The sequence below is a fragment of the Chrysochloris asiatica genome, unplaced genomic scaffold (assembly GCF_000296735.1).
Source record: "Chrysochloris asiatica unplaced genomic scaffold, ChrAsi1.0 scaffold00156, whole genome shotgun sequence".
Lineage (NCBI taxonomy): Eukaryota > Metazoa > Chordata > Mammalia > Afrosoricida > Chrysochloridae > Chrysochloris > Chrysochloris asiatica.
Genome location: NW_006408674.1, coordinates 757,403 through 768,874, shown reverse-complemented (window position 1 = coordinate 768,874; position 11,472 = coordinate 757,403). Strand labels below are relative to the sequence as shown.

Sequence of the window (11,472 nt, the reverse complement as noted above, 5' to 3'; positions counted from 1 at the left end):
ATTTGAGTTATGATGTTGGAGGAGAATATTGAAGGTGCCATGGGCTGCCAAAAGAATCAACAGCTCTGTGTTGGAAGCACAGCTAGAGTGCTCCTTGGAAGCCAGGATGACCAGACTTGGTCTATTATACTTCAGACATATTATCAGATGGACCAGTCCTTGGAGAAGAATATCATGTTTGGTAAAGTGGAGGGTCAGAGAAAAAGAGGAAGACCCCTAATGAGACGGATTGACGCAGTGGCAGAACAATGGGCTCAAGTGCAGTAATGATTGTGAGGTTGGCCCAGGACTGGGCAGTGTTTTGTTCTGTCATGCATAGGGTCTCTATGAGTTGGTACCGGCTCGATGCCACCTAACTACAACAACAATTACTTTGTTGAAAGTTGGGCCACAAGGGTGAGTTTCCTTCCATAATGGAAGGATGGTTGATAGTCATAGTCTTGGGGTATTCTAGTCTATTTCTGACCAGCAAGCCTGGTCTTTTTGTATACATATAATTTTGAGTTTTGTTACACAGTTTCTTCCACTCTATCTAGGACATTCTAATGTGGTCCCTTTCAGAACAGTTGAGCGTAGTAGCTGGGCACCATCTAGTTCCTCTAGTCTCAGAGTTGTAGAGACATTGGGGTAATTGATTTCAAAATCTTCAATTCTCATCACTTTTCTTTCTTCCACACATGGAGAGACAATGTTGTTGTTGTTATTGTTAAGTACCGTGGAGTCATTTCTGACTCATAGTGACCCTGCACAGAGTTTCTGAGGCTGCAAATCTTTATGGGAGCAGAAAGCCTCATCTTTCTCTCACAGAACAGCTGTTAGTTTCAAGCTGCCGACCTTGAGGTTAGCAGCCTGATTCGTAATCACTAAGATGCCAGTTGCACCTTATACGGCAGCTCATGAAGTTTTAAAATCCCAGATGCTACTCACCAAAGTAGGATGTAGGACATTAAATTGTGGACTGTGTTATGCCAATTAATCATGGTGTCCCCTGAGACTATGGTTCTGAGTTCCCAGGCCCAGCAACTCATTGCTTTCAGAAGTTTGATAATATCTAAGTTTTCATCATTTTGCCTGCTGTATACTCCACCACATTCATAGTTGTGTTTTCCGCAAAGGTAAATACCCATGTACAAATATCCTTTCAAACCCTTATTCCCATTCTTTCTCCTATACCCATTCAGCCTGTGTTTCTGTCCATGCTGAACACTGTGGTTCCAACATTGTGTATATAACACTATTTACTTAGACCTTGCCTACTTCACTGTGTCTTCACCTGTCTTCATTTTTCTGTCACCTCCCTCTTGTATATTGCCATCCCCGTCACCGGAATTAACATGTGTCTACCCTTTAGCCACTGAGTTACTCTCCCTTCCCTCCCACCCTTGGTAACTATCAAAGAATGTTTCTTTTAGCATGAAAACCTTTTTTTGAGTTTTTCTAATAGCAGTCCCATATAATATTTGTCATTTTGTGATTGACTAATTTCACTTAGTATAATGTCTTACAGGTTCATTCTTGTTACAAGGTGTTTCGCAGATTCATTATTCTCCAATAGTGCATAGTATTCCATTGTGTGTAGGTACCAACGTTTGTTTATTCATTCTTCCATTGATGGGCACTTAGGTTGTTTCCATTTTTCTGCTATTGTGAACAGTGCTGTGATGAACTTTGGTGTGCATAGATCTACACGTGTCCTGGCTCTTATTTCTTGTGGATATATACTAAGTATAATGATTGCTGGATCATATGGTATTTCTAGTTCCAACTTTCTGAGGAAGCGCCATACCGTTTTCCAGAGTGGTTGCACCATTTTACAGTCCTACCAGCAATATGTTGTTGTTGTTGTTGTTAAGTGACGTCAAGTCAATTCTGACCCACAGCATCCCTGTGTAGGGTTTCCAAGGAACAGCTGAGGGTCCAAATCTCTCTACACCATCGCTAGTGTTTGTTGTTTTCTGCTTTCTTTTTAAAAAAAAAATTTGCTGTTAATGTTGGGGTGAGATGATATCTCATTGTTTTGATTTACATCTCTCAAATAGCTAATGATGGCCAAACTCATCTCTCATACTTCAGACATATTGTCAGTCACTGGAGAAGGATATCATGTTTGTTAAGGTGGAGGGTCAAAGAAAAAGAGGAAGACCCCCAGTGAGATGGATTGTCCAAGTGGCAGCATCGATGAACTCGAACGTGGCAACATTAGTGAGGTTGGCCCAGGATCGGACAATGTTTCGTTCTGCTGTGCATAAGGTCGCTATGGGTTGGTACCGATTCGATGGCACCTAACAACAACAACAATAGCTAATGATCGTGAACATGTCTTCATATGTCTGTTGGCTGCCTGCATTTCTTCCTTGGTGAGGTGTCTGTTCATGTCCTCTGCCCATTTTTTAATTGGGTTGTTTGTCTTTTTCTTGTAGAGGTGTTGTAGTTCAAAGTATATGATTTGTTGAATGTAAAACTGATGATCTGCTCTGTAACCCTTCACTCAATTCACAATGAAATGTTAAAAGAAAATAGAGACCAAGGAATTGTTTTCCATCGTGGTAGCATGCCTACTAATTCTTGGAGGGTAGCAAGGGCTATCCTGTAAGAATTTCTTTGTAAAACTTTACCTCATCCACCCTATAGCCCTAATCTTGCCCCTTCAGACTTCTTTATGTTCCCAAAACTCAAAGAACATTGAAAAGGAACATGATTTTTAGTCCCTTGAGGAGGCAAAAATTGCCATGTTGCTGTGGTCTACATTGAAGAGCTCAGAATTCTTTGGGGGAAGGGTTAGAGAAATGGTAACTCACCTTTAGAAATGTATAGACCTAACTGGAGTTTATGTAAAAAAAATAAAATAAATAACAGCTTTGTATTTTGATAATTTTGTTTAATAAAGTTTTCTATGGTTTTGTAGCAGTCCTTTTTGGAGTTGTCCTTGTATTTGTGTATGGTCCCTCTCCTTCCACTAGGATACATGCGCCATGAGGGGGGAAAATGTTTGCTCAATTATTTATTCTCAGTGTCCACAGATGCCTGGCATACAGCTGGCACTCAATAAATCTCAAATAGAAGGATGAATTTATCAGCACTGCACTGATCTTCACCAAAATCCAAAGCACCTCCACAAGGGAAGTGTACAAAGAATTCAAATCCACTGCTTTGCCACGGGATGGTCTTTAGCTGTGACAAAGACCACTGATTGGGTGGAAAGAGAATAAACCCAGTGAGGAAGCTCACCTGCTGGACCACAAAGCAGGTGTCTTTTCTCTACCTCCTTTTCCCTATCTAGGCCTGCTAATATGACCCGTCCCCCAATTTTTCCAGCCAGCTGAGGTACCCCGCCTTAAAGCATCAGAGAGAATCAGCTCCCGGTAAAGAGGTGACAATAGCGCTCCTGTATCTGCAGGTGGTTGGGGAGGGCATGGTTTCAGGCAAATGAGCCGAGCACTCAGATATAGAGGTGGACGGCTGTTGGATTCTACTTCCGCTCCTGTGTCGGCCAGAATGGAGAGCAGTATAAAGCAGCTCAGCTTGGATGGGGGGCCTCAAGGAGGAGGGGACAGCCAGGCCCTGGATAACCTCCAGACACTGGCCCTGAGGTGGTTCATGGAGACGCAGGCCCCTCTTATTCTGCAGAACGGTGTCCTGCCCCCCTGGTTTCATGGATTCATCACCCGCAAGTAAGGCTACCCTGTCTATACGCCCAGTGTGGCCACCAGCCCATGTTGGGGACTCTGGAGTAAGACTGGTTCCTGCCCTCTCTCTGGGTGGGGCAGGGATTCTGGGGGTGGGCAGTGAGAGTAGGAGGACAGAATGCTGGCACTTCCATGGGCAGGGTGGGTGAGGGCCCTGGCTCGCACTCCAAGTGCAGGTCTAGGTGGGCTGGGGTTACCAGGCTGCCAAATGGACAGAAACAGGGACAGGCGAGAACAGGGTGTGTTCAACTCTGATGACTAACTTGCTTGTTAAGTGCCATCGAGTCAGTTTCAACTCAGAGCAAATCTGTCTAGGGGTTTCTGAGAAGCAGCTGATGGATTTGAACCACCCACCTTGTGGTCAACAGTACAGTGTTTATCCTACAGCACCACACAGGGACAGTGTCATTAATCCTCCAAACCAGAGCACTATTCATGATTCAGCTAGGAGAACTGTTATGAACAGGCACCATCCAAGCAAAGCTGGATGAATACCCTAGGAATAAAGGATAAACCATGAGGTTTGGCTTTCTGATTGGACTGGATTTTCAAGCTGCCAAATCATGAGGTGAAGCAGAAAAGAAGGGCCTGGGTGTTTGTTTAATACTCTTGTCATTGTCTTTAAATTCCTAAGAATTTTTAAACAAAAGGTCCTGCAAATTCTGTAGCTGGTCTTGCCTGGGGGCAGGCATCCTGTCAGTGTTTGGTGAGAGAGTATCTGGTCGATGCAGTGCTCAAACAGAACATAGCTAGAAAATTCTATCATGTCCCCAAATACTTGGCACCATGTGAAATGTCCAAAGCTGTCTGGGTTTGAGGGAGACAAACTTTAGACATGGTAGTATTACTTCCTTCCAGAAACTCTTGTGGAGGGCACATCCTACACATCTCTATTCAGCACTCTCAAACCAGAGATCCCTTACCAAGTCTAAAAACTACCTGCCATAGGCATTCCTTCTTCTTGCTGAACAGTTTCCCAGGTGGACAGGAAGTGGCCATGGACAGTAGGTGGCCAAGCCAGTGGTAGGTTGTAATGGGGGTGGGGGTGGAAGTGGTGGAGGGGGTGGTCTCAGGACGCTGACCCAACCCAGGCTATCCCTGATCTTGTTCAACTGAGTCCAGGCAGGTCACAGACTGAGCTCTGACAAACCCAATGCAGCTGGGGTGGAGGTCTGACCAGCAGGGATTTTGAGGCAGGTCTGAGTCTTGCTGCTATAGGGACATAGAACCCAACTAATGGCATGTCCTCTGTCCAGGCAGACTGAGCAGCTTCTCAGGGACAAAGGTCTTGGCTCCTTTCTCATCCGCCTCAGCGACCGGGCCACCGGCTACATCCTGTCCTACAGGTAAGAAGGGAAGCCTGCTGCAAGGTGGCAGGTGGGCTCAGAAAACCCATAACTGAGCCTTGGAGAAAGTCACAGTGACCCCACCAACCTACACTGCCTGGCTGTCCCTCACCCTTCATTGGTTATCCATCCATTGGCATTCCCTGAGCTCTGGTTATGTGCTACGGATAAAGCCTCAGTCTTCAGGAGTGGGGCAGGGAAAACAGCTTCCTGGTGGGGAGCCGGAAACAGCTTCACAGAAGCAAACTGGACAGAAGCGAGAGGGAAGAATAGCAATTTGGTAGGCAGAAAAGAGGGTGTGGTTTAGGCTTATAGAGACACAGGCCTTGGGCGCAGCAGGATGTGTGGTTCTTATGGAGGAGTGACTGCAGAGGAGGACAGGGCCACCTCAGGACGGCCTTGGACGCCTAAGTCTGGAGAGAAGGACACGGGTAATATTGGTCAGATTCATGTCTTGCAATGGTACTTCCGGAAGCCTAGAAAACAGATGCTGGAAGTTCTGGCACAGTTGGGGACAGGTACAATTGGCTGGATGTGAAGTGATGTGGTCTGTGTTGTGTTGTGAAGTGCCATTAAGTCAGTTCCGACCCATAGCGACCCTGTATAGGGTTTCCAAGGAGCAGCTGGTGAACTTGAACTGCCGACCTTGCAGTTCAAATGGCTTTGAAGTCTGGCACATTAGCCCACAGCGCCAGTGGTCTGGGTAGGGCAGTGGAGATAGAAGGAGCACACAAGATGGTAGAACAAAGTTAGAGTTGATAACACCAGATCCTGTGCTGAGAGTAGGTTGAGTGTGGGGATGGCACAGAGGGAAGCCTGGGCTATAGGGCAAATCTCAATGCTTCAAACTCAGAATTATGTACTCAGACTGCCGGAGTTCAAATCCTAGCCTGGAACAAGTTACTTTGCTTCTCTGTTCCTTAGTTTCCTTCTCTGTAAAATATATAACAGTACCATTATTATTCAAAGGATCCTTGAAAAGGTTCGATGACGTCTATACATTTAAAAGTACTTGGCCCAGAGCATAGAACATAGTAAGAACTCAATAAATGTTGTTAAGTGCTGTTGAGGTAGTTCTGACTCTTAGTAACCCCATATAGGGTTTCCAAGGAGTGGCTGGTGGGTTTGAACTGCCAACCTTGTGGTTCACAGTCCAGTGCTTACCCTACAGGGCCATGCTAGTACTCCCAATGGATCTTAGTCAATATTAAAATACTGCTATCCTTTGTAGCAGATACCGGGCTGTTTGTTGTTCTTAAGTACCATTGAATCGTTTCCGACTTGTATTGACCCTGTTTAGAGTTTCCGAGGAGCAGCTGGTGGGTTTGAACTGCCGACGTGTTGTTCGCAGTCCAGTGCTGATCCTACAGCGCAACACCAGGAGTTCAGATACTGGGCTAGATACTATGACATCACTCGGTTGTTTTCAAATGAGTTTTCATCATTAGGACATTTTCGTTTTTTAGTGTCAACTTAGGCTAAATGTCAACTTAAAAAAGATACAAATAGACCAAGCAAACAGAACAGAGTCCAGAAACACTCCTACAAAGCTGATTTCTATGAGAAGAGACACTGTAATTCCACGGGGAAGATGGTCTTTTCATTTTCAGTAAGAGATGTTAAAGCAATGAAATAGCCGAATGCAATGTTGCAAGTTGAGGCTTAACGTTTTTCTTCAGTTCTTTCTTCTTGAAATAAAGCTGAGTGTGTTTTCTCTCTTAGTTTCCTAACTCCGAGCCTTTGTACATCTCATTATCGTACTTGACTTTGTCAAGTTGCCTTTAGAGATTTTCTGTTCAGTTCTTTTACGTCGTTGTTTCTTTCAGTTAGTTTGGCTACTGTACATTCGAGAGCAAGTTTCAGAATCTTTTCAGAAAGTATCTCTTTTCTTTCTTTCTCTTTCCTTCCTTCCTCTTTCCTTTCTTTTTAGTGACCCTTTGCTTTCTTCATGTTCTTGATACCATGCCACAACACCAGTCTTCAGTCATTAGTGTTCAGTGTGTCAAATCTGTTTTTGAGATTGTCTCTAAATTCAGAGGAAATGTAGTCACAGTTGTCCTTTGGCGCTGGTGGACTTTAATTTTCTTCAGCTTCAACTTGAATTTGCCTACGAGCTGTTGTTGGTCTGTTCCATGGTTGACCCCTGGCTTTGTTTTGACTGATGATGTTAGGTTTTTCCATCTTTTCTTTCCACATATATAGTTGAATGGATGTCAGTGGATTTCACCTGCCCAGGGTAACATGGATAGTTACAGTTTATGCTGTTGATAAAAAGTATTTGTAAAGAATAAGTTGTTGGTCTTACAAAATCTTATGTGATCGTTGGCATCATTTCTATTACCAAGATCAGACTTTCCAATTACTGATCCTTTATTGTTTCCAGCTTTTGTATTCTAATCACTGGTAATGATCGATTTTTCTTGATTGCATGTTTGTTTGATTTTATCTTGATTACTAACTTTTTTGGCACCGCCTTCTTTTGTCATTTGGGAGTGCCTCACTTACTTCACCCTTGAGCCCCACAGGGCAGGCTTAGGCACTTCCCAGGAACTCAGGGCACCAGGCTTTGAAACCACTCCCTAGCTCCCTGAGCTTTCACAACTACCCCTCAAGACTGGACTTCTTTGCCAGTGGGCAATGCTGTCTCAGGATGGACCTGTCCCTGCCTCCAGGCCCAGAGCTCCAGGCTGGGCAGCCCGTGACCAGCAGCCCCACCTCACAAGTCCTTGTGTTGTAGGGGCAGTGACCGCTGCCGGCATTTTGTCATCAACCAGCTCCACAACCGACGCTACCTTGTCTCGGGAGACACCCACAGCCATAACAGCCTGGCCGAGCTTGTGCGCCATTACCAGGAGGTGCAACTTGAGCCCTTTGGGGAGACCCTGGCCACTGCTTGTCCCCGGGTAGGTTCCCATCTTCCCCAGGGTGAGGGTGGCAGGTCAGAGTGCCCGGGCCCAGGGTTTGGGCACATGCTTTTTCTCACTTTCCTGATTTACTGCCATCTGGGGCATTCAGTGCAGGGCCGTGGTTCCTTATTGAAAAAGTGAGACTGAGACAGCATCTTACTTGAGGTCAGGGACCTTGTGAGACTCTCTCAGTCCCTCGCCAGCAGTCTCTGGCAGGCACCAGGGGGGTGGCCTGGGGTGTATAACCACATGTCTGCTGTGATTCCTCCCCACTAGCTAGAGGACGATTTATATGATGCTATCATGTTGGACCTCCACCGGACCAACCTGGGCCTGCAAAGTCAGCCGGCCAGGGCTTCCTCCACGGCTGCCTCAGACAAGGTTGCTAGCCCCCGCCCTCCTCCAAAGTCCCAGGTCTCCTTCCTCCACGAAAACAAGAGCCTGGATGTGAGTCCCAGGAACCTCTCTGAAGAGGGAAGCACAGAGGTGAGAGTTCTGGGTCCCCCAGGCTCAGGGACTTAGGTGTCCACTGTCAGGCCTGGGAGGTTCTGCTGGTCAGTCCCTGCAGGCTTCCAGTGGTCAATGCCAGGCCCCGATAAGCACAACCCCAGCCTGGAATACCTCAATGGGTCACCCACACGGATGGACTACTTCTGGCCAGCTGGATTTGGTTCAAACCTTGAATTGACTGATTTTTCAGCTGTGTGGTTTGGGGCAAGTCGCTTAATCTCCCCGAGCTTCAGTTGCTGTGAGGCTTGAATGAAAGTATAGTGACTGAAAATCCTTGTAAACTATAGGGTGGGACTTTATGTGAGTGAAGACTTATTCTGTTCAACAGCACTCACTGGAGACTTGGCGAAGTTTCTCTTAATATGTAAAGGCCCTTCAAAAAACTTGTGAAGGAATTCCATTTTCTTTAAATTCCTTTTTTTTTCCTGACAAACTTTTTTGTATATTGGATCACAGCAGGCCAAGGGCTTCTCCTTTTAAGAATAAAATCTTCACCAGGCTAAAGACCCTCACCAGCTCTACCTCTCCCCCTTTCTCATTCTTCTCTACCTTCACTGGCCTTGTGGATCTTCCGTGAACACACCAAGCTTGTCCCTACCTCAGGGCCTTTGCACATGTTGTGCTAGCTGCTTAAGATGCTCTTCCCACTAGATATCTGCATGCTCATCCTCCCAGTTCATTCTGCTTTCTGCTTAAATAGCCCCTCTCCCATCTGCCCTTCTTTCTACCCTCTTGCCCTGCTTTGCTCTTCTTCCTGGCACTCAGCATGACCTGGTGCACTATTGTCTACTGATCTAGCATTATATCCCATATGATCTCAAAGCATACTATCTTATTGAACAGCTTCCCAATTCAAATGTAAACTCCCCGAGGTGGGACAGTATCTGGACACTTGAAGGATGGAATTGGAGGTGGGTCATTCTGGCAGGGGAGACAGCAGCCAGTGAATGGGTTCAGGGGGCTCTGAGAGGCCAGCAGACCTTGTTAGAGGGATGAGGACAGGGCAGGATAAACTTAGGTGGTAAGTAGAGTTGGTGACTCGGGGCCTTGAATGCCGAGATAAAGATCATATTCAAAGAACCTAGGAACTCTCAGGGAGCCTGGATGTCATGTATCTAAAACCCTGCATGTAACAGTCAGATAAAGTGAAGCGGAGACAGGAGGTCTGGGCTTACCCGGGGAGTTTCTGTTTACCTGAAGTCATCTTAAAGAGCTATGGGTCCTCTTTAAGAAGTTCTTTGTCCTTCTTTCCTCAGACCTCCATTAGGGTGCCCCCGCTCCCCGAGAGGAGTGCCTCTCTCCTAGATGAGTCCTTTGGAAGCTCCAGTGACATCATCTATGCAGACATGAAGAAGAGGAACCAGGCCCGACAAAATCTGGGCACAGAGGTGGTCAGCAAACAGACGCCAGTTCTTGTTGGCAGCCAAGCCTGCATCTCCACTAGGGAGGCCCTGAGAAGACCCTCAGATGGAGGCTTGAATAGGTCTGATGGCCCAGTGCTGGCCCTTGCTGGGGTGAGCTCAGACCAGGGTCTATCAGTGTCTCCCATTTCCCGGGGGCTCCTCATGCTCCCTGGTTCTGAGACCCTAGGCTCCCCAGCTATGACCTGGAGCCAGAGGTCCCCAACACTGTGCCAAGGGGCTCAATTTTGCTTCCAGGACAGCTCTGCAGACACCTATGAGCTCTTTGGGACAGTGGGCCTCCTCCTGCAGCAGGCTAAGAATGTGCCAGATCAAGAAAGTGACACCTACGAGCAGATCCCGGCCTGCTGGGCTGGCCAAGCCAGGTCTCCTCACCCCGGGGCCAGTCCCACCTACAGCAAGCTCTCAGAGTCCATGGACAGTGACTACGAGCACACCCCAGAGCCAGGAAACACCTATGAGCAGATCCCAGCCACCAGGAGCAAGGAGACTGGACGGATACACAAGGTGGGCTCCATGGGTGAGGTGAGGGTGGGTGGGGGCCGGTGGGGGTCAGGTTCAGAATTGTACCCCTTCTGACAGTGGTAGGAGAGGTGATATCAGTATAAGACAGGGCTTCCACATAGGCTTTTCTTCTGGCTATAAAGTCCTGCGCTCTCTCCTGTTCCTGGTTGTTGTTAAGTGCCATCGAGTTGGTTCCGACTCGTAGTGACCCTGTATAGGGTTTCCAAGGAGTGGCTGGTGGGCTTGAACCTCCAACCTTGCCATGCTTTATAGTCCCACCCCCACCTTGGGTAGGACACCAGTGTATCCTGAGACCCCAGTTGGGGCAGAAAGCTCTGGGGTGTGGAATGCCAGGAACATGATCTTTATTCTGCCCCCCTTTCTAGTCCATTCCTTGTCCTTGGACTCCTTAATCAAAGGAGGGCAGATGCTTAATCCAGACCTGAAGGGCTGATGGTAGGTGGTATTTCAGGCACTTGGAGAGGCTTGTCCTATATCCCAACTTGGCCTCACTTCCTGGGTCCCAGCTGCCAGGTCACTGCTGGTGTGGGCCCTCTGAGCCTGGGTCTCTCCTTCGCTGTCCAGGGCCCCAGGCCCAACATCTTCTCCCCGTCCCTTGCAGCCTGACAAGTTCCGGAAGAGGCTCTTCTTTGCGGACAAGAAGCACAAATTCTGAGGAGGGTCTAGCTTCCCGCAGCCCACACAAGTGGGTCTCCTGGTGCCTGGACTGTACCAGTGACTATGGGGAAGCTTGAAGCTCACTTGAAAGCACCTCTAGGATCTTCAGAACCAACCAGTCTGCCCCCAAACCAGGCTCAGAGACACAGACAAGAGGCTGCCAGCCATCCACAGGAGGTGACCCGGGTTCCAGAAGAGTGGGGACTGGCAAGAGGCAGGGGTCATTATGCCTGTTTCACAGATGGACCTGCAGCACACTGAACATTTACCAAGCTAGGGCAGACATCTTCCGAACTAGTGGACACTTCCTGCCAAGACTCTTGAGACCAAAGTCTGTTCCCTTCCTCAGCCCTATCAGCAGGAATTGGAGGAGGCCCAGGAGTGGACGAGGGCAAGAAGCCAGCAATGTCAACAGCGACTC

The 11,472-nt window shown here is 47.5% G+C and overlaps 1 protein-coding gene across 1 annotated transcript; it reads left to right on the top strand.

The window, feature by feature from the left end:
* Positions 1–3,495: 3,495 nt before the first annotated feature.
* On the top strand, positions 3,496–11,049 carry SH2D7 (SH2 domain containing 7). Its single transcript, XM_006870895.1, has 6 exons — positions 3,496–3,671; positions 4,943–5,032; positions 7,770–7,939; positions 8,219–8,424; positions 9,705–10,376; positions 10,996–11,049. The coding sequence occupies exons 1-6, from the start codon at positions 3,496–3,498 to the stop codon at positions 11,047–11,049; spliced, it is 1,368 nt and encodes a 455-aa protein (XP_006870957.1).
* Positions 11,050–11,472: the final 423 nt, after the last annotated feature.